Raw genomic sequence first — 23494 nt, 5'->3', positions numbered from 1 at the left:
TTTCCTGCATCATCGTGAACCAATGCCCTCTGACCCAGGCTGGGGCTATCAGTATGACTGATGCCTTTTCCCGTTTGATCTTGAGCAGGACCTTGTGGACCAAAGGGAAAGGAGGAAATGTGTAATTAGACTGTGTCCCCATGGCAGAAGGAATGTATCTAAGATTGAGCATGGGCTGTGGTTCTGGAAGGAGCAGAACTGCTGACACTTCCTGTTGAGCAGAGTCACGAATAGATCCAGTTGGGAAACTCCCCACTGCCAGAAGATATTGTCCACAGTATCTGGTTGGATGGACCATTTGTGGTTGTGAACTGACCTGCTGAGACAGTCCGCCAGCACATTTTGCACCCCTGGAAGGTAAGATGACTCCAGGTGAATGGAATGAGTGATGCAGAAGTCTCATAGCTTGAGAGCTCCTTGGCACAGGGGAAAGGAGCACGCTCCACCATCTGTTTATATAAAACATCGCTGATGTATTGTCTATCATAACTGAAATGCACCTGTGCTCTAGGTGCAGCTGGAAGGCCTGACATGCTAGTTATAATGCTCTCAGCTCACGTAGAGGGATAGCTCTTCCTGACACCACAGTCCTTGGGTCCTGAGTGAGCCTAGGTGTGCTCCCCGGCCTATTTCGGATACATCTGTAACCAGGGATAGCGATGGTTGGACCTTGGAAAAAGGAACTCCCACACATACCAGCCACACATCTTTCCACCACTGGAGGGAATTGATAACCCGATAGAGAAGCAAAACAACTTTGTCTGGTCTGTCTTTGTTTGGATGGTAGACTGATGCCAGCCGGACTTGGAAAGGTCTGAGTTGCACCTCACATATTGTGCCACATAGATGCACAAGACCATGTGGCTGAATAGCTTCAAACAAACCCTTGTTGTCATGATCAGGAAATGACTTTCATTTCTTATGATGGACTCCATGGCCTTGAAGTGAGACTCTAGTAGAAATGCTCTTGCCAGTCCCGAGTCTAGCACTGCACCTAAAAATTCTATCCTCTGGTTAGGGAATATGGTCAATCTGGGCACATTTAGGCGAAGGCCTAGATTGTAGAACATTAACTTTACCAGTTTGACTCGTGCCTCCACATGATGCCTGGAGTGGCCCTTGATCAACCATCATCCAGATATGGGAATACTTGCACCTGCTGTCTCTTCAGGCGACCACTACCATATACTTGGTGAACATTTGAAGGGCCACTGACAGGTCGAATGGGAGGACTGTGAACTGGTAGTATGCGCTGCTCACCAGAAACCTGACGAATCTCCTGTGGGATGGGACTATTGATATGTGAAAGTAAGCGTCCTTTAGGTCAAGAGCAGTATACCAGTCTCCTGGATCCAGGGAAGGGTTGATCGCAGCCAATGATATCATGCAAAACCGTGTCTTCTTCATGAGTTTATTGAGGTTTTGCAGATCCAGAAATGTCAGGAGTCCTTAGCTCCTGTGGGACCTCTTTCACAGCTCCCAAATTGCAGAAACTCCTGCACTTCCTGGGCCAGGAGTTGCTTGCGAGAGGAGTCCCTGAACAGGGATGGGGAAGAGGGGCAGGAGGATATGAAGGAGAAAAATTGGAGAATATCCAACTTCTACTATATGCAGTACCCAAGTGTCCGAAGTAATGTAAGACCATGCATGGCAGAAGTGGGACTGACAGTTCATGAAACACGGTGAGGGATCTGGGTTGCTGACAGGTGTGTCACCATCAGTTGCATCTTCAAAATGGTTGTTTGGAGCTTGATAGCTGTCTTGTTGAGCTCCGGCCCTGGCTAGTCTATGGTATTCTATGCCTATTGTTTCTGCCCCTCTTCCTGGGGTAGTCCTGCTTCTGAGGCTAGTAAAATCAAGGGGTGGGTAGTGGCTTAAAATGCTTTTTTTGTGTACCTGAGAGGGACCCTCTGGAATCAGGATTTTGACCGTCGGGTCCTCCGACTCCTGAACGTCCTCAACTTGGAGGCTTCTTTGCCATGCTCCTCACTAGCTGTTGGTGGGCCCTTTTATCCAAAGCGGGGGGAAAGTAGCAGAGGTCCCCGCCACTGCCTCATCTGGGGATGATGATGAGGATGCGCTATGGAGGGCTCAGTCCTCCCACTCCTCAGAGTCCTGCTGTTCCCTTGCAGCATCCCTCGTGGTGCTATGGGTCTCCTTGCAGTGCCGTGGTCCACACCAGGATCCACCCTTTCCTTGGTGCCGCGATCACGTTCCCTCTCGACGCCGCAGGCAGATGGCTGCAGTACTGATGGCCTCAAGCTCTGTGTGTGTGAGGCGATGAAGGACGACCGCCTAGATGTGGATCCCAGGGCCTGATGATAAGCCCAGGGGGTCCATAAGGACCAGTGGGGAGCACCTGCCACTGGGGCTGCCAAGGTCCCATAAAGGGGTTTTGTCCTTGCCCCTGCCAACAGTTGCATCTTTGTGACCTGCGCTAGCTGTGTCTGGACACACAAGGCTCCGTTTCTAAGCCTGATGACTAGGACTTAGACCATGGCAGGGCTGAGTGAGATTGGTCCAGGGCATGGTGCCAAAGTGAGGGTGATCGGTACCGAACCATAGCAGGTTTGCCTCTGGACGGCACTGCAATGGGCTGCGGTGCTGGAAGACTTACTTCCTGCTCCTCTCTTCTGGCGTGGGGCATCTGGGCTGTTATAGCTATAAAGTTCCACATCGTGTCAAAGGTGTCTGGGGTGGAAGGAGAGTGCAGCTCCCCCACGTGGCTCTCCCGGCTGGATGAGTCCAATGGCGCTGGACTCAACGGATCCCCTTGTGGGGCCGAAGTCGACGGTTCTGGCTCCAGAGGGGAGGGCGCCGAGTGTCCTGGTGTAGGATGCATCTGGGTCTATCCCTTGTCTGCAGATCTCACTGTCGGCGAATGCCCCGTCTGCCTTTTTCCCCACTTCTTCTGTGGCACCAGAAAGAGTGGTGCCGGGTCTTCTGTGCTGGGGAGTGTTGGTGTCAGTGTGCTCTGGGTGCCAAATCCCTTTTCGGTGCTGAAGCCACTCTTATTGAGGCCGGTGCACTCTGCATCGATGTGCTGAGTTGGAACTCGGCTGAGGACAGAGCGCTGCCTCCATAAGCAGGTGTTTAAATCCAACACTCCTGTCCTCCTTTGTCCTCGGCTGAAAGCTTCTGCTGATCCCACACTTATCTGCTTGGTGCACCTCTCCTAGGCACTGTAGGCAGGATTTGTGAGGGTCTCCTCTGGACATAGGTTTGTGGTAGGTCCCACATGGTTTGAAGCCTGGAGACTCAGGCATGCCCCAGTCCACGGGAGGGGTTTGGAGAAGGGGATACACCCCCCAAAATCAACTTAACAATTAATTAATAACTATTTACAAACCCCCACCCCCCTTTTTTTTTTTTTGCTAGAGGAAAGCTTGCCGAACTACAAGGCAAGAAGCTCCCAACAACTGTCACAGGTGGTAAGAAGGAACTGAGGAAGCAGCAGGTCAGCAGACATGACCCTATACGCAGTGCCATGTAGGCACCACTCCAGGGAGTGCTTGCTTTGACCCGACGGATGCTGCTATAGGAAAAATCTTCCAGTGACGGTGCACATGAAGCACATACACCTAATTGGAATTGAGAGCAGGCACTTGAAGAAGAACCACCAAGAATATTTGTTGGGACACTAAGAGGAACCAACACTGGCTGCAAATGTGTGTACAGAACACAAAGAAATGTGCATAAACAAGGGCTTCAAAGTGCTCAAAATATTTTAAGCACATTGTGCTTCACTTCAGCCTGGAAATTATTCTGACAAGATGGGCATTAATCTAACAGAACATTTTTTCTTGTACACAATATGAAAGGTGCAACAATGTATGCATTTTTCAGGCCAGGAAGAGCTTCTGTTCTCAAAATTACTAGTAAATAAAACATGAGCAAGACTAAGCGTTTACAGGATGCTGTTCCCTTGTGCCAGGAGCCTACTTCCTGACAAGGCTTTCCTGTAAGCAGAAGTGCTATTATATCCTCTGTTAGTATGTCGCTGACCTCTGACCTATTAAGGAAGCTCATATTTAAATTGAACTTAGTCTGTTTTATGAAGAAAAGTTAAAGTTGGAAGTACCTGCTCAACTTCTCCAAGTGTGACTGGCTGTGTTTGGTAACGAGCATTCATTCTCCTGTGTCTAATGTCCCCTCTGTTTCGTGTAGAGATGGCCTTTGATACTGGTTGAGACAATTTGTTAAACAAGGCCATCTTTTCTGCTAAGCTTAGGGTGGAGGAGTCCGGTTCGCCAGACTGATCTTGCTCGACTGCTTCTTTGGTTTCTCGTATCTCTTCTTTAGCTAAAGCCTTTTGGTGAGCTGATGCCTGTAAACTGAAACAATGGAACTAAAAATTAATTTTAAATAACTCTTAGGAGTTTATGGTTTAATATTTTAACTTGATATAAAACCAAGAGAACTGCACACAAAGCATAACAGCAAATACAAAATAGCAGCTTAAGTGGTTATGTAGTGTGTAAAACATTGGCATCATGAATTTTGATTAAACAGCTTCAGACTTAAAAAAAATTTAGCATTAATTTCTTTATAGGTTTATTTGGATGGGGGTAAAACATCTTTTTTAAAGAGAGCACAACAGTCATAGTTTACACTTCAAAAAGTATACTTATTTCACTGAAGATTATAGTTTACCTTTATAAAACCAGAAAAGTGAAGTTTCTACACACAGAATTTGAGCTAGTATATCTCTAGAATTCTGTTTTGGTAATTTTGAGTGGAATTATATATAGTAATTATGAAGTCCATTGCAATACTTTATTAACAGTTTGATCAATGTTGACAGCGTATTAGTTTATGTTTGTTCATATAAGCATAATTGAACTTGCCTCTGTATTACTCATTTCATTGAATCTAATTACAGATCAAAGTTCAGAGTGCTTTGATTTTCAGTTTTTTTTAGAATGTATTCTGTAAATATAGGCTGTTGTATTTATCTGTAACAACCAAAAAATCATTCTATGAACTAAATGCAATTATAGCAAACAGGAATTTGTGCTTACACCTATAGGTGGTGCAATTTCTTATCCTTCCATTAATTCTGCAAGCTAAAAATAAATATTGAGAAAGACAAATAGGGATGTACTGCTTGTGAAATCAAACACCGCTGGCTTTGGTATTTTCATTTTATAGACACATTACATTTTTAAAAAGCAAGGAAGGCTTTTGCTAGTGTTTCAACATGCAAGTTCATGTCTTCCATATAGGAAGCATGTATGCTGTAGAACAAGTAATTAACTGTGGTTAGAAAGGTCCTAAGTCAATACTTAACAAGCAAAAAGATTTACTGTTTTACCATGCAGATAGCTAAAAGAAGTTCATATGTATCTTTAATACAGTCTTAAAATTAATGTCATTGGCTTGTTTGACACATCGGTAAAGCACATTCAAGATTGTAAGATGCATCTGCTTATCCAGGACCCTTGCGCTCCATGTAACATGCAGGTTTTCCCCCCCAGTACCTGGTAGGCTGTACAGTGCTCTTAACTACAGTGGGACTAGGTATTCTTGTCACTACAGTGTGGGTATTCACAGTACGTGAAGCAGGGGTAGGTTCACTTTAAAAAGAATTGCCAAGGAAGGGAAAATTCATAAGGAGAGAGAAGAAAAAAGCATTAAGAAAAGCATTGTATTAAGTGTTAACAACAGAAAAGACAAAATCAAATAGCAATGTTTAACAATTACCAAAGTTATCTGCTGTCAACTTTTGCAGAATAATCCCAGGAACTAGAACTTTAAGACATACAGTTTCTCTCTCTAGAGTTTGCTGGTTTTTTACAAGATAAACCAGTTTACAAATTCTAATCATTAGCTATGTGCATGTATTCTTTTCTGACAACTGGCTTGCTCGTAAGTTTTTCAGAAAAGTTACAGGATGCGTGAGCAAAGAGGGTAAGAAATTTATTTTCAAAATGTATATGTGAGATTTATTGACTTTGCAAGTTTCCTCCAATACAAATATGCTCCGTAACATTGTGAAGACCTCTTCAAGGCAGAAATCTGTTTCACTTGGCTTACTAACCAATGCTCCAATTAATTTCTTCCCTCAAATATATTACTTCACAAATCTTTTGCCAGATTATAGTTCATGCATTTTACCCTGGTCTGCGCACCCACTTCTCCCAAAAGCAATCTCTATGTAGCCATTCCCCGTACGTTTCTCAAGGAAGTTGGCTCCTAACAACCTTTTTCCTGACTACCAAGCTGTAAACAACCACATGTATGAAATTTGATCTCTGAGCTAATGCCTAGGCTAACACATTAGTGGAACTTACGTAGCCGCAATGACCACCTCTTCAGTAGTAACTGGCTGGGTGCGTGATCTGTCCTGCATACGCCGCAATCTTCTCTCTATTGCTGAATTTCTTGAACGTGGTTTAGGAATATTTTTTCCTTCAAATGATTTTTCCATTTCCTAGGATCAGATACATGTCAGTATCAATAACTGAAAGGAAGATAAATTACTGAAGCAAATGTTTGTTTGGCTTTCCTTGAGATCAGGTATCAAGTTTTTTGGAAGAGCATCTCTGAATTGGCAATGAGGTGTACTATGACAACCAGCACCATGGAGATATTATAGATCTATCCAAATTACATGTAGTGTCCTGAAAACTATATAAACACTATATCTAGCACTCAGATAGGGGAGAACAGGGCAAATTTATGCGACCTGTATTGGGATACAGATTCTAATGTAGCTACAGATTAAGCATATTAAAATAGCATTAGGGTTATTGACTTTATTCTTGCGCAAAAATATTTCTGTTGAGAAAACAGGACACTTACCTTGAAAAGCAGCCTCTTTGCAGCAACACTCAGCTTGGCTCGTTCATCCAGTTTTTCTTCATCTACAGAAATCAAACAACAAAATATAGCGGGAACTTAAAACGTTACACTCTAAATGTAAATGTTTCAGAGACCAAGTCCAGAAATCCTTTTAATGGCAAGAACAAGCTTATTTACTAGCATGAGTAATCACCAAGAGAATGAACAACAGTAAAATGTAAGAGTGAGTTAGTGTCTGTTTAGCTGAACAAAAGTAACGTGAGCATGATTATACATGGAGTACTGTAAAACTGACTTTTAAAATCAGAATCATTCTTAGGTGCAGCATCTTATAACATGATTTAAGAATAGAAAATAATTTTTCTTCTGGACAGTTATTTTATGTATTAGCATTAATTTGATATATGTCATTCAAATAAGCATATATACAAACACACCCACCCACTAAATCAAAACTAAAATTATACTGGCCCATGTTTGGATTTTGTATTAAGCCCTGGACATACATCAGGAGAACACGGCTGGAAACAAATGCTTTATACCAATATCATCTTATAACCTGTTCTCTATTAGACCTTAAGACTAAGACATTCCGATTACTTTCTTGCTTCCTACTTCTAAAAATTTCAGTTGGTATTCTTAGGAGACACCATTATCCACCTCCAGAGCTGAAAACCTGTGCTACACGCGTCTTGAAAGCTACAGGGAATACCAGCTTTCAAATAGCATAAGACATTTGTTGTAGATCTACTGGACTGGTGCTATGGCCCCAGCTTTGGAACAGTCTCTAGGAGGAACCCCTTCAGTGTGCCAGTCATCCTAGGGATCGCACTTTTCCTCCAGGAAGCCACAGGCTTCACTGTTTCCTTAGATTAGACCTCTGGGCCTTCAGCATTCCTGCTTCACACTGTGAGCTCTGTTCAGCAAGTCCAACTGAGATAGATCCTTGATGGAGACCTGTGCAGTCTTCAAGGATTAATGCACCTCGCCAAGCATTTGCAGTGATACTCACTCAGCATTGTCAAAACAGTAGGGTTTTCATTAACAAACACAGCATAGGAAGTCCTTGGGGTAGCATAGAGAAATGAAGGTTAAAGCATAGTCCATTCTGGTTAGCTCAGAGCCCAGCCAAGCTGTAGTGAACCCCTTGGTTCAAGCTCTGTCTCCCTCCATCTGGCTTCCTTCGCCAGATTCCAGGCGGAAGCCCCAACTCCTTCCAACAGCCAACTCTCATTCCACAGCTCATATGTCTCCAGTGCTTTGACCTCGAGCTTGGGAAATGCTGTTCAGTCTCCCAAAGGAGAGGCAGGAAGTCTATATCTCTCTGGGACATTGGTCACTAGGTGTCTATGTCTGAGCAATTGGATTTCCTATGGCCTTCTCAGATGCTCCAATGATATGGGGCCTAGGGCCCAGACAGTTAGATGCCCTTCACATCTATGTCTTAGCCTGCCCCAAGAGCAAATAGATCTTTTCCACCCACTAGGTAACAGTATAGCATATAAGGGGAACTAAGGCACAAAGAGGACTCAAAAAAATTACAAAATATTCCCACTTCATCACAACATCAAACTCTTAGGGAGGGCCAAACTAGAAATGCTACATTGACGCAGCCATCTGGTGAAGACGCTAAATGCCGATGGGAGAGCACTCTCCTGTTGGCATAATTACTCCACCTCCGCGAGGGGCGGAAAGCTATGTTGGTGGGAGAGTGTCTCCCGCCGACATAGTGCTGGTGTGGACAGAGCTTAGGTCGCTGTAACTTGTGTTGCTCAGTGGGTGTCTTTTTCACACCTCTGAGCAATGCAAGTTAGATCGACTTCAGCTGTAGTGTAGACCTGCCCTTACAGTTAGCCATTCCTGAGATTAGCAATGAAATTAGCTTCTTAATTTGTGTCAGAATTGAAGTGTGTGTACAGGGGCAAAAAAATTAGCAAAATGGTAGTCAAAATTATGCAGCTTTAAGATCCAATGTCTTGCAACTTGCTCAGATAGAAACTTTTTAAAACCAATACAAGTGTCTCCATTAGCAGTAAAGCTTTTCCAAGCACTGGTCCCAGACCACTGGTTTGAAGTAACAGATTTTTATTCTTGGTATAAACTCATCTGTACTCTTGGTCAGATACAACTGATTACATAAAGGAAAAAGTAGTTTGGCTCAATCCTTTTTTGTAATATAATGTTCATCAGGAAGTTGAAGATGGACTTTTTTTGGGCTTAACATTGAATGGCAAATCAACCCTTCAAGATACAACCCGAGGAACAGTGGCATTGCAAATATATTTTAGTTATTCATACCATATTGTCCAGTGGGCTTTGGCTGTATTTACAGACACTCTCTTTTAAAAAAAACTAAGTTCACAGTTACCCAGGAGGGATTGGGATGAAGAGACAGACTTACCCTCAGCAGTTGGCATTTCTGGACTCAGAGCGGACCTAGTAAAAAAATCAGCAAATAAAAAAACTCAAGTCAGTTGGAAAGAAAATCTAGAAGTACAAATCTTCCACTCAAGTTGTCAGCTGGGACAGTGAATGTCTTATGAATGAGGAAAATCATGGAAGCTTTCCAAGGTTCAATAATTTTCATTTATGACAACTTCTAACAAAGCAGAAAGGCAAGCAATTCCAGCCAAATTTAAATCTAATAAAGACAAATTATTTCAAGTACAACTCATAGAAGATCATAGCTTAAGATTTTCTGCCAGTTCCTTTAACCCAACATGGAGTTTTGGTTTATTTTTTAAAAAGAGATATACACATATACATAAATCAACAATTATTACTGAGAACCAATCACATAGCTGCTCTTCAGAGTTTTACAACAATTCACTACCTATTGCTAAAACTAGGTACCTACGGTAAATTCCATTTTTTAAAGAAAGAAAACTGTCAGGAGTCAAAAAAAACTACATTTCTTATCTTAAAATGAAGACTTGACTATTTTTACTTATATGGTGAAACAAAACCCTCTGTAAATGGTTTTGCTAACATTACTGTGAGAAAATTCTCTACTTAAACTCATTCATATTTACCTGGATCACAACACTACATACAGTCTCACGTGTGCCTACCTATCTGTTTCCTTTCGTTCTGCTGAAGTTATTGGTTGTGTTCTAAATCTCTCAGAAGTCTTTCTACTTTCACCAGGAGAAAAATAGCGCCTTGGCCTTCGTGACCCTCTTTCACGTTCAGTATTGGCAGACAAATCAGTACCTGATGTTGACATCTCAAATCGAGATTCACTTTTAATCATATGATAGAAAGTGCAAAGAGAATAGAAAAGAGAAGTAAAGCATAGATATAAGCATCCCATCAAAACAATCAACTAAAGATCACTCTGCATGCTCCTACAGTAACATGCACAGAAGTATAGCAAACATTCCAGCTACCCAACATCAAAACTTGCAGTAGCAAGCAGAAGCATAAGAGCAGATTCAGGCTGACTCAGCCTCCAATACACACTGGTGAGAGCTAAGCTGTGTGTTTTAATGCAGAACACTACTGATGTTGAGTTTATTTGTCATTTTGCCAAGACCGTGCAAGTGTCACATGAAAATATTTCTGAAATGTCACCTACAGTTCAGTTTTCTTGTGGGCATTGATAGTTTCCAGAAAGGCATTACGGAGTTGGGCAACAGAGACTTTTGTGTCAACCATGCCAATTTCACCATTGGGCACATTTGCTTCGGCACTCTGAAATGCCATCTCCTTTTTTGTAACAGATTCCTTACTTTTTAAAGCCTCTGGCTCAGGAGAACCAGTATAATCAGACATTGAGCGAGTAAGGAGTTTATGCTTCATTGTACACGCTTCCTGCACATGACCTTTCGCCTTAGCAGAATGGGATACAGATCCCCTTTGTATGTACATAACTGTCTCGCTCCTTTCAAAGTTCTCACGAATCTTAAACTGGGATTCAGGCACCAGGTGCTTAGTGTGCTCTAGCTCTTTCTGAAGCTCTGATGAGTTAGCCTTTGGCTTGCTTATAAGAGATGAGCGAACAGTAGCCTTGTCAAATTCACTTGCTCTAAAATGGTCTTCATTGCTCTTCCCTTGCCTGAGAGCCTCAGATGGCAAAATTGGTTTTCTGCTTTTCAAAAGCTGTTCTGTCCCCAAAGGATATTCGTCAGGCTTTGATCCATAATTCTGAAGTATGTTACTTTTTTCCTTTTCCAATGCAGTGGCTGTTGAGGATTTTGTCATGATGCTGGCATTGTTGAGTACTAAGAGGCTGCTAATTGAGATATTTTCTGGGTCTTCTGTTGCCATCAGCTTGGCAGTATGAGCAACACCAGCAGGCTGAATATATCCATGTATTGGTTGGCGGACTGAACTGAGTGTCTGGTTGGCAACCCTATCAAAGGAAGAAGTTTCTGACTGAAGAGGCATGTAATCAACTGGCACTGGATGAGATTTTTTCTGAGATACAGTGTCTGTGACAAGTTCAGGGCTTCCATGAGCACTTTCCTCTTTCACCAGTTTCTCTCTAACTTTTACTCTTTAAGAAAGAAAAAGGATTAAAGCTATGAACAGCAATAACTAGTTTTAGGGAAAACATGAATCAATTGTGGGAACAGGGAGCAACAACACTAATAAAACAAAATAAAAAGATAAGCATCTAAGTATTTTAGAGATATATTTAGAATCAACCTCCCCATCTTAAAATCTTGGCATTAACACCATGCTCAAAGGCTTTTAAAATTATTTACAGGCACCTAGAACATGTGTGACCTTTTAGAAAGATAACTGAGCAGGAATCAAATTTAGAGCAGGTTCCTATTAATTACACTCCTTTGTCAAACTTAATACATTTTCATATTTTTCAAAATGGAGAATTAGGAATTGCTTTCTAAAAAATATAGTTTTTTGAAGGGTGTCTAAGGGTGAAATTCTGACCTCCTTTTGCTATATGTACTGTTAAGCTGCCAATATATTGATACTTGCTGAATTTGAAACAAATTAGTCAAACATCTTGGCATCTCCCCACATTCCTTTAAAAAAAGTTATAGGAGAATATGCTGCATAGACAAGTCAAAATCTCCATGTGAACCTCAGAAGTGGGAGCATTTCAAATGCTGCACATAACTTTATCTTGATAAACTAAGCCAAATAAAGTTAAGGAGCCTCTCTAAAAATGGAAAGCATGTTGGTAGAAAATGAAAGCCTGGTATGGTATCACTCCTTGTGGGCCTGCAGAAAAACTTACATTGTATGAATATTTAAGAAAAGTTTCAGCACATCCTAATATGTTACATTCCTGAGAATGTACTGAAATGTATCCCACCTTGGTTTATTTTCTAGCAATTCTGTTCAACCTTTATGATGTACATGCACAACTACGGGCCATGTTCTGCCTTTGGATGCCTGCTGCTGGCTCCCACGGACATCAGCAGGAGCTGAGCATAAGCACCTGAGGGCAGCATTTGTCCTAAATGTAATCACGTAATTGTAACACATTTCTAGCATAATTTTTAGAGACACAAAAAGTGCACAATCAGTGAGACAGTTCAATAACATTTTAAAACATAAAAAATTAAACTGAAAGCTATTCCTCTACCCTCACCACACAAATGGTAATCAGTAAGGTGTTTTTTTGCCCTAAGGTTGGGAAAAGCTCATGTACAAGTACCAAGTTAACAATTTAGTGGTAATTAACAGATATTCCAACCCCGCAGTAAGTGCAATTCAAGGCTTGCTACCAACAGACTTTTCCTAGTTGCAGAATTTATTTTCCATAAAAACAAGATTAAAAAAAAAATAAACTAAATTCTTTGAAGCACCAGTATAATCCATTATTTTCCTAGCTACCTGAAGCATCACCCTTTCCATCAGTTTAGTACTTTATCTCTCTTATGAGGACTGGTCCACTTTAAAATGACTTATTTTAAAGTAAGTGATTTATTTCACTTTACCTCACAGTGACTTATTTCAAAACATAAATAAGGGTGCTCATTCTCAAAGGTTAAAGAAATACTTTTTTTTAAAGAGTATTATGCAGGTACCAACTAACCAGAACAGCTACTGGTGAGGTTCTCAGAGTCAGATAATTTATTTAATCAAGAGCCTGAAATGCAATGAAGTGTCCTCCCCAGAACACATGCTTCCAGTTGTTAGTCCTGCTTTGAGCAGGGGGTTGGACTAGATGACCTCCTGAGGTCCCTTCCAACTCTAATATTCTATGATTCTATGATTCTTTTGATGTTCTATCACACTGGAGAGTAGCGGCTATTTGTAGCTCTGAATTTGGTTGTTTTGTCTTCCCAGTGACTTAATTCTTACTCCTCTCCCCCTCCCCCTCCATCCTTAAAAAATAAAATGCTAAAGTCTTATTTTTAGTCACACCCTGTATTCTGGGCTTAAAACATTTTGTAATGCAAAAATCTGTTGGTTTGCAGAGTGCCGAGGGGAGGGGGGTAATGGTTAAGAACAAGTTGGAGACAAGATAAGAAGTTACAGAAATTAGCCAAAGCCAATATCATAATTGCTGTGAAAAAAACATTAGGGGTGTTTCTAGTTCTTCATGAAAACATCGATTAGTTATAAGTGACAAAAAGCAGATGCTCCATAAATAAGTTTCAGCAGCAGTTTATTGAACAGAAACAGTATTTTCTGATTCATTGCTGTCAAAGGATATAAAATACAAATGTTAAATGAGGGCAAGGAGAAGGAGAGGGAAGTCAGTAACAACAGGTATAATCCGATTATTAGCCACACAGCTACATTCTAGGATACCTGGAGGGCCAGCTGATAAGTGAAGGTGTGTCCCCTTCTGAATCTTTCTGAAGAAACCATTCAGGTTTTGCTTTCCCTGTACTACTACAGAAAACAGAACTTCAGATAACTTTCTGGTAAGACATCAACACATGCACACTCAGTCCCTCCCCGCCACTTACTCTTAAAACTGTTCTAATATTTCTCAGTTATAAGGTTTTGGTTTATGAACAGGCACAGCACGCTTCTAACTTTAACAAATTTGCATGATAGTGTATCGAATAATAACCTTCAAATACAAAAGAATGCATCTGAGAACACACACAGAACTCTAAACATTTTTCCCCACGACATTTAATTGACCATGTTCAAACTGTCCAGAACCTAGACAGCCACATTAGGAAGCTTTTTATTTCACCTTCCTGGTTTGACATTTTATATAAATTACATGGACAGAAGCACTATATTGCACACAGAAGGAATAGTCTAAAAGTAATCTTGTGTGCAGTCTAAGAGCTAAAGCCTACCGAAAGATCTTTAGCCCCAAAATAAACAGATGATACGACTTTAATGAAGCTAGGAGATTGTGTCACTGTAGCTTACATGAAATTCTTGCATAGAGAGAGGGAACTTCAGAATCCTGTTCCGCTGGAAGCAATATGCCACCAGTGGTTTCACTGGTTCCAGTAACTCCCAGCCTACTCCCCTCTCAGTGGGGACGATGCTGTCTTTTAGGATAAATTGGGAAGAGCTAAAATATTCTAAATGAAGAAAACACATTCTTGGCCTGATTAATGTTGATTCTATTTTGGAGTTGGATGCAAAAAGCGAGTGCCTACTGAAATCTGAAAGCACTGAAGGCTACAAAAGCTCTTCAGGAAACAACTGATACACCTACCACTACACACCTTTCACAGATGTATTCAATATTTGTAATGTCCACAAAAATGAAGTCCCATTGCCACAGAAGACTACAACATCAATTACATTGTTAGACAAAGATGAAATGTGAGAACAAAATGCAATGTAAAAGCATTATAGGCCAAATTCTGCTCAGTTACGCTGGTGTACATCTGGAATAGCTCTTTATACTTCAGTAGAATCACTTTGGATTTACACACTATTTAACAGCTCAGTTTGGCAAAAGAATCTTTATTAAACTGAAAAGAATTTAGAGTAAGCCTTCAACTCATTAAATTGTCTTATTCCGCCTTCCTAGAAAAGTCAGACAAAAGATCACAGGGAAATTATATATAGGTACTGTAGATAAATCTGCTTATTTATAATGTTCAGTCTGAAACCTCAACCATAATTATATGACTTTCTCCAAATCTCTCATTTAAAGTCTACCTCTTACTGTCAAAATAATTTTTTGTTTTTCATCTTACTAGGATCACCAAAGACAGTTTCACACCAAAGGGTGGGAAAAGCCTTTCAAAGCACTCCATGGGGAGTTGACCCAGCAGAGCTTTGAAACAACAAAACTTCCTCCTGGCTTCTTAGTACGTACTTTGGCATTTATCACAGTGGGCATGAGCAATAAGCATTTGTATTTGATCTCTTGTCCTTTGAAAAGAGCAGCCAGATGTATGCAAACCATGTTAAAAATGTGCGGTTCATCTGACATGTTACATTTTTTACACAAAATGCAGACACTGTCAAATAATATCTTTCTGGGGTTTTTGCCTTTTCAATGATGGAAAACAGAACAATCAAATCTTCTCAACACAGGAAGTCACAAAATGCTCATATTTGTTCTGAGGCAAGCTGTATTTGGTTTTAAATTTTAAGTCAGCTGAAAACAAAAGTTAGACTTCTTTTAACACTGAAATTTTAAACACATTGTCAAAGCTCTGCACCAGGTAAACTGATTTTTAGCCGTATCTTGCATAATCAAACCTGATGGAGAATACAATGTTGCAATGTTAGTAGAAGAAACTTAATTGAGACAATAGATCATTTACCGTCCTGAAACAGCCCTAAGTATTTCTGAAAAATAGTTCTGGATTATTTAAAGCTTATTGTGATGAACTGGGAGACATTTGCATAATTTTTCTGAATATTGTGTGCCTTAGTGTCCCTGTTCAATTTTGTATTGCTTCCTGTTTGGACTTAAAGGATTAAGTCAGACCAGAGAAGGGGTGAAACCCACAGGAAACAAAATAATGGCGAAGATAAGACAGTCTCACATTTTCAAAGGATCTAAGAGAACAACGGACTATCACTGGGAGATGCTACTTCCAAGAACAGGAAAGTTACTTGTTTTGCCCAAGCTGAGATTTTCATAGAGATCGAGTGCTTAACTGGTTAAAAAGGTTCCCCTGGCAGAAATGGAGGAGGGAAGCTGGCTGACACATCGAAGGAGACAGGTAGAAACTGCAGCAGGAGCAGTCTTCTTGTCCTTGCCAGAGACAGCGTTGTGTGAGCTTAGGGGAATTTATGAAGGTGTAAGTATAAGTAATACCCATGCATGCAGGCCTTCATTATTTTTACCCTCTGCTCTATGTGGTCAGTACCTTTGAGGAATGACTAAATAATGCTTGGTTTTTGAAGACAGGGTATGTGTTGCTGCAAACATGCTGTCACAGGCTCCTGAAGGGAAATTCAGACAGATACCTACGTGGAGTTAGGCCTGTCTCAATGGGGCTGCAGCCCATACATACAGCCAGCAGTCAGAACACGTGGTTCCATCCAGAGTGAGGTGCAGGATGCCCAAGGTGTCACCTAAGGGGTGCACTCAAAAGGGCGTGAAGAGGTCCAAGATGCAGTTTGCCTGGTAACTGACACATATATTCAAGAAAAGCAACTTGCTAGTACAGTAGAGAAAACTACAGGAAGTGATCAATAGACTTAGGGGAGAGATATAAAAAGACTAAATAAAAAGGCTCAAGGAATCTAGACAATTATGGTATGTCTACACAGCATATAAACACCCGCGGCTGGCCTGTCAGCTGACTCCAGCTCCTGCTGCAAAACTGCCAGGTAGACATTTGGATGGGCTGGAGCCTGAGCTCTGGGACCCCATGAGGGGTGATGGTCCCAGAGCCTGGGCACTCCAGCCAGGCCCAAACATCTACACGGCAATTTTTAGCCCCGCAGCCTGAGTCCGCTGACCTGGATCATCCACAGCCATACCGCTGGTCTTCTATTCCAGCGTAGATGTACCCTTAGGGCTCACAAAATACAGTCTAATGCCCATACAAGTCCTTAATTTAAGCAGCTTAGTTTCTGCACAAAACCAAATCACATCCATGTGAGCACTGATGTCCAAAGGACAGCAGTTGTTGAAATTTTGTTATCTAGGTACTTACCACCCAGGCTTTATCCAGAACAGGATGGTAACCACCTCAACATGAGCAGTGTTTTTTGCTCTGTATTTATACAGTGCCTAGCATAATGGGTACTCCTGGGGGAATTCTGTGCCACTGTATATACATAAAATTCATGTCCCCTGCAAATCCTCCCCTGCACAAAATAGATTCTGCAGGACAGGCACTGCAGTTACACCTTTCGCCCACCAGGGGTTACCGTGGCACCAGAACAGAAAGCAGCCAGCTCATTGGCCAAAGCAGCCAGCCGCTGATAGGGAGGGAGAATGGCTGAATTCTTCACAGCATCCTGTCCATGGGGCCAGGTGAGGAGACACGGGATATGGGGGGGACAGACAGAGGGGCACACAGGACAGCTGGGGGGGGACAGACTGTGGCAGGGGCACAGGAGCTAGTGGGGTGACAGCATTGAGGCAGGGGCTGAATGGAAGTGGAGTACAGGGACAAATGGGAACAAGGGGAAAATGGCCGGCAGAGCGGGGATGCAGGGACACACACGGATGTGGGGAGGAGGAGTGCAGGGCTAATGAGGATGGGGGGAAGGAGGTGATGCAGGGCCACTTGGGGACAGGGGAAAGAGGGGGTTGCTGCGTGGGGGTGCAAGGGCCACATGAGGCCTGGGGCAGATGTGCCTGAACGAATGGGAGAGGCTAGGGGTCAGCCAGGATCTGCACGGGGGAGGCTCCCAACTTTCTAACAATCCCTCTTTTCCTTCCCTTCCCCTGCAAAAAAAAAACCTGTTCCATACGTCTCCCATCCACACCCAACAACCTTCCAGGCTCCTTCCCAGCAATTACTTCCGCCTCCCCCAGCTCCTCCATTACTCCTGACTCTCCCAAGCCTTTGCACTGCTTCTGAGGGGTGTGGAAAATAAGTTTCTGTATTATAGTTTAAAGGAATTATTACTCAAAGTTCTGTATTAACATGCCTAGGAAGGAATCTATTTGTCAAAAAACATTTCCTGAATCTTTTTTGCCTGTATTGTTACCGACATACTTGCTGACAGGTATTTCGAAATAAATTATCAAAATAATTGAAACTGGCGTGATTATATTGTGTTATTTTGGCAAATAAAATATGTAGAATTTTGCAGAATTTTAAAAGATTGTGCACAGAATTTTTAATTTTTTGGCACAGAACTCCCCCAGGAGTGAATTGGATCCTAGTCTGTAACTGAGGCTCCTAAACTCTACCGCGACACAGATAAGGTACATATAAAACGGTACTGGAACTCTAGCTTCAAGCCTCCTTCCTGGATGCACAACAGAAGTGCACTAAGTTCAGAGACAGCTGGTCTGGTGTTATACCATTTCACTGTCTGGAAATGGAGAACAGAGATGAGTATGAAAGAAGGACAGTATGTAAGGAGTAGGTACCATCAGTTCAAAGTCCTCCCTAGGCATAACTAATTAACTTAGTATCTCTTTTAAAAAAATTTTATTTTGTAATTTTTAGGACAGCAAAAATATCTTTACAATAAATGGAAGTGTGCATGCATAAAAGAACTGTCCCCCTGCAGACCAATTATCTCAGAGCATTAGGACAAGAGTGGAATGGAGAGGCAGTTGCAACTTTAAAGAGAAATAGCTAGGAAACATGGATGCCTGGACCTCTCTTCTCCCCTATTTGATATGAATTTTTAAAATTGGTTTCTAGAACTATATGAACAAACAAAACACTAGCCATCTCAGAGCAAGGAGCAACCAAATGTTTTAAAATTTTAAAATGATTTTATCCCAATTAGTCTTATTTCACCAAAAAGGCATTTAAATATGATGCTGGACAGAAATCGTAAACAGCCCTTTCTCACAATTAATTTGCTATTTCGGAGCAGAAGTTTTCGACTCTCAAATGGTCTCAAAGATCTGTATGCTCCTTTACCAGGAACATAGCCCACAATGGTGGGAAAGTCCAGATAACTTGTTCTGGAGCTGGAAAGTGATCCCACATGGAAGACAGGGTTATTCTAAAAGCGTCTCCTCATGGCTGTGTGAACTAGGACGTTTACTGTGGTTTATTACAGGGGAGTACAAGAACCTCAAATTGAAGTGGACAGGTTCTTGGATTTGAAAAGTGGTAGTCTAATCTCTTTTCCTTTCTTAAGGCTAGAATTTGGTCCACTCCTTTAGCTTCAGGGATTTATAAACCAGAGAAGGAAGAGCTCTGAGGGCTCACACTTTAATTGTTCCTATTAGTAACAGGATTAGTCAGGAGTGATTTATCTTTAGATTAACTGAATAAAGCTCAAGATAAAAATGTGCAGTGCTTGGGTTGAAACCTTCTGTTGGACCAGGCTCTCTGAAACATATCAGTATAATGGAATAGCCGGTCAAAACTCTGCAGTGCAGTTATATTCTGCAGTTGTTTGCATGTGTAATAATGGAGTTTCAATCTTGTCAACTTTCTCCTGATAGCTCCCTTAGATGAGCACAGCTCCTCTCGACTTTTGTTTAACTTGAGTGTCCAAAGACAGCTGTTTGCAGGTGTCTACATAAAGGAAGCTAGGATAGGACCAGAAGCTGTCTTAAAAATTGAGTTTTCAAGGTTCTAAAAATATTAGCAGTACAATCATCAGTCCTGTCCTACGTGCCATATTGAAACAGAAAGGGGAAGTAAGCAAATTGCACCAGTTTACCAAATATGGATAACGGATAGCTGGCTGTGTCCATCTACTTGCATGAAAAGATAAACCCCAAAAGACAGATTCATACTATTAGCCTTGGCCAGGAGATGTAGGGGAGTCTTTCGTTACACTATATGAAAGGTGCACAAATACCATAAAACCGGGAACTTGGGACTCATTTGAAGACTTTCACCAGTTTTACTCCTCTCATCTGAATATAATACTTCATTAAGATATGATATACTAAGTCAAAGTAACTTGATTTTAATCATTTTCTCCCATCTCTAATTAAATTTACACAAACCTCACAAATCGTTCCACATATACTAGTTCATTTACATTATTCTGAAGTAGTCATGATTACCTAGCACAGCTAAATCTTACTGACAACAGCTTACTGTCTGTTTGTTAAATGGCACACTGTCAAACTACTGTTACAAGATGTCTCCATTTCATCTTGTTTCTTTACAGCGCAGGATACATTCATTTACATTAACCTTCAGGAAGCCAAACAAACAACTAAAGATGCATATTTTTAGGGGAAGAAATTGTTAGAAGAAGTATTTAAGAGAATTACTAGTGAAACTATTTTAATTTGCTACAATAAAGCATTTGATAGCTCTCATATTTCAAAGTAACATCAACGCTCTTATGCTGCAGCTCTCAAATGAAGTCTGGGAAATCAGTTTGGTTCTCCTATCCACCAGATATCAGATTTCTCAAATCATAAGAGTACATGAAAATATATCACTTATGGGGGGAGGATAAAGTGGAAAAGTTTACATTTCAAGTATTCTGGTACCCAACATGCGCTGGGTCTCAAAAAAGACCATTGATATGATCTGTGTGACTACCAAGAGAGTCAGAATTTGCCTAAATCCATGGCCCTAACTTTTTACAATGGTCCGACAATTCTTTTCAACCAACCCACTATACATTTTAGTTTAAGACCTTCATTTGCAGGCTATGGAAACAGGCTACTTCTATTTCATACTGGCAAAATACTCCATAAACAGAAAAATTAATATAGAAAATTTGCTTTTACTGAATAAGATACTCCATATGAAGTAAATACATTTAAATTTAAAATATTTTCTAAATCAAACGGTAAATGAAAATTTATTTTAAAAAAGCAGCAAATGTGTAATACTGTAACCATCCCCATTCTTAATTTCTCCAGAAATCTCTTTAAAAAGGATCATTTGTTTTCATAAAAAGTAGGTTCTTGTTACAGTAGCTTAAAGCTAAGAAACACTCAGCAAATGCAGACATGGACTTACTTGTAAAACATTATTACACTTAAGCATAGTAACCCAGTTTTACAAGATATGACAATGAATAGCCATCAAAAGCCAGAACTCAAAAGCCAGAACTCAGCTCAAGGCACACAAAACATCAATGCCAGTGGAGAATTTCTTTATATTACAGACAAGACTTAAAGATGCTGTACCTGAATAAAGATTTTTATAAAGGTCAAAGGATACAAATATAAAAAAGGCATGCTTACCCTTGTCTGGTGTCACTGTACAAGAACTGGTCATTATGTGAATGACTTGGTGAAACTGGCTGCTTTGGTGAGGAAAGGGATACCCTGCAAGTTTGCTTTGGTGATACTGGCACTTCCTTAAAGGACAATTCTTGCCCGGAATATGAAAAAGATGCAGGACCATCCACTTCTGATGACAAGTTCTGAGTCTGTCCAGTAGCGCTAACGCTCTGTGTTCTTTTATTCTCCAAGTTTGAATGCTCCTCTCTATCTGGAACGCAATCTTTTTCATGGAAGTAATCCTTTGATTCAGAAGCAGTACTCCATGACTCCTTAGTCTCAGACCTGGAGGAGTACAGGGAGCTGTACTCCTTGCTTTCATCCTCCTGCTTACCACTTTTTACTTCCTTTTTTTCAGCAGTATCAGGATCTTTTCGTGCCCTAGTATATCTGGATAAATATTCAGAATCTACCTCAGATTCTAACGGCAATCCATATTTTTCTGCTAGCTGGCGTCTCCTCTCTGCCTTGTACCTAGCTATTCTTTCTGCTTTTGACTCAAGTCTCTGGCTATCCATGTCTCCTGTGCTAGATGTAGGCTCTGTATTTGCTCCTGTAAGTTCTGCTCGATACCTGGATGATCTAGGTTGTTTTTCTACAGAAGAATCTGAAGTTTCCTCTTCTTCATTTGATCTTCCTACAAAAAGCATGTATGTAGAAGAATAAAGAGGGATTTAGTGACTTGTCCTGAATTCACACTTTATTAAAAATATTATTCAAAACTGCATGGAGTATCATACCTGCCATTCAGTAAGCAGGCTTCAAACATATATAGTGTTACTTATTCTTTTTAGTTATTATAGGTTTTTGCAAGTCAAAATGAACTAGCAAAACTGTTTATGTATACTCCCATGAACTATTCCAAAACCCTCTCCTTCTTGCACTGACATCCCCAAAACACAAACAAATGAACAAGGAACATGCAGTAAGTGCTCCTGAATACTGAGTATGTATTTAACCTTCAAAGGAAGTTAAGATTCTTATAATAACTCACAGGTTTTAAAAATACAACCAATGTCTCTTTCCAAAATGGTGGGAGGACAAAGATTCTATACCAAAATAAATCAATGCCAGGCAGCAAACTGAAAAGCAATTTAAAAGTATCTTGTGACAGCTGTCTCTCTCTGAAAGTAAACCATTAAGCATGAGAACTGGGTATCTGCCACTGCAAGCCTGATAACATAGCAAGCCTGAGATACTTCAGCAATGTCAGTTTGGCTAATATATATGTAAACACAATTCTTACCAAAGTGGGGACTATATGGATCTGTTGCACGCATATATCTTGGTGTATCTTCTTCTAGTAAACGATGGGTAACTAATCCTGGACAATTTTGTAGGAGGATAGGCTGTGTATCATTTTCTATTCCCTCTAAACGTCTGGCAATCCTCTCTTTCCTACAAAAGATGGAAGAAAATGTGTAAGTGTTATCTAAGGATTTGGAGATAGAATTATTTTGTGATCTCCTCTAGAAACTATTACTAAATTATTTGTATTTTACAGCAATTAGAAAAAAGGCTGTTTTACCTTTTCATTTCCAAAATATTTTGCTTGTTTGGTTCAAAAAGTTTTCTCAATTCTGAAACTAAAGAAAAGAAAAGATGATGCAGTATACTATTTATAAATTAGGAATTCTCAGGCATCACAGCAGGATCTCTATAAGCTTTTGTTTTAAGCAGCAGAGCAAGAAGGGATGGCCTAGAAAAGTAGGTTTTCACATGAAACCAGTCACCTGTAGGTAAACATTTCCTATTTGGGGTTCCTCGCTTACTAGTCTCGTTAAAAAGTATTTTGCACGTACTGCAGTAAATACCAGGGAGTCCTCTAAAGATTTATTTACCCTAGGTTAAAACATGTATTTTAAGACTATGTTAAAATACAATTTGCCCTCTCTACACTAGAGTTTTAAAACATGTTAACACATTAGTTGGTTGAGGTTAATCCTGGTGGAGAGTTTAGGTGACATCACAACCAGCTAATATGTTCATACAGGTTGTTCTCTCTACACTAGTATTTTTATTATTAGCTGAATGTGTTGGCTAATAGGTTTAAAAAACCCCACCAAAACAGGCCCCTTAATCCTAGTCTAGACACGCCCTCCGAGTCTGGATGATTTGTGGCCAAAGGCCACATAGTACTTTCCATCAACTTTTTCCAGAGTTAACCCCTGTACCCTGGTTATTTTTCTACTTTGTTAATTACATTCTGCTTAGATAATTTCCCCCCTTGTAGTATTAACTGTATAAATATTTACTTCTTATCCTAAATTGTTTGATAGTGTTACCTGCTGTTAGACAACTATCACATTTCCTCTCTTGTCATTTCACTAGCATTTCTGTGATGGGTGAAGTAATCGCTACATATACAGTTTCGGCTGACATTTGTAAACTCCTTTGAACAGAAAAAAGGGTGCTATACAAATAAAAGTGTGACCATTTCTTTTCACCAGCCAAAGAAACTCCATGTATGCTGCAGAGGCT

The 23494-nt window shown here is 40.7% G+C and overlaps 1 protein-coding gene across 21 annotated transcripts in view; it reads right to left on the bottom strand.

Moving 5' to 3' along the window:
• SVIL (supervillin) overlaps positions 1 to 23494 on the bottom strand; it is a 213450-nt gene that overhangs the window by 64183 nt on the left and 125773 nt on the right. For 12 of the 21 annotated variants that reach the window (XM_067542573.1, XM_067542572.1, XM_067542584.1 and 9 more), the window contains 11 exons: positions 22542 to 22599; positions 22260 to 22411; positions 20975 to 21650; positions 13537 to 13620; positions 10382 to 11302; positions 9876 to 10046; positions 9206 to 9240; positions 6805 to 6866; positions 6294 to 6433; positions 5481 to 5576; positions 4082 to 4334 (listed from right to left, as the gene is read on the bottom strand). In XM_067542573.1, the coding sequence (XP_067398674.1) occupies positions 4082 to 4334; positions 5481 to 5576; positions 6294 to 6433; positions 6805 to 6866; positions 9206 to 9240; positions 9876 to 10046; positions 10382 to 11302; positions 13537 to 13620; positions 20975 to 21650; positions 22260 to 22411; positions 22542 to 22599 (2648 nt within the window). The remainder of the gene's footprint in view (positions 1 to 4081; positions 4335 to 5480; positions 5577 to 6293; positions 6434 to 6804; positions 6867 to 9205; positions 9241 to 9875; positions 10047 to 10381; positions 11303 to 13536; positions 13621 to 20974; positions 21651 to 22259; positions 22412 to 22541; positions 22600 to 23494) is intronic. The other 9 variants (XM_067542569.1, XM_067542583.1, XM_067542588.1 and 6 more) reach the window with 6 other exon arrangements.

The sequence above is a fragment of the Emydura macquarii genome, unplaced genomic scaffold (assembly GCF_026122565.2).
Source record: "Emydura macquarii macquarii isolate MOO-44397 ecotype Brisbane River unplaced genomic scaffold, CSIRO-AGI_Emac_v2 contig_719, whole genome shotgun sequence".
Lineage (NCBI taxonomy): Eukaryota > Metazoa > Chordata > Testudines > Chelidae > Emydura > Emydura macquarii.
This window is presented reverse-complemented; position numbering and strand designations above follow the sequence as displayed.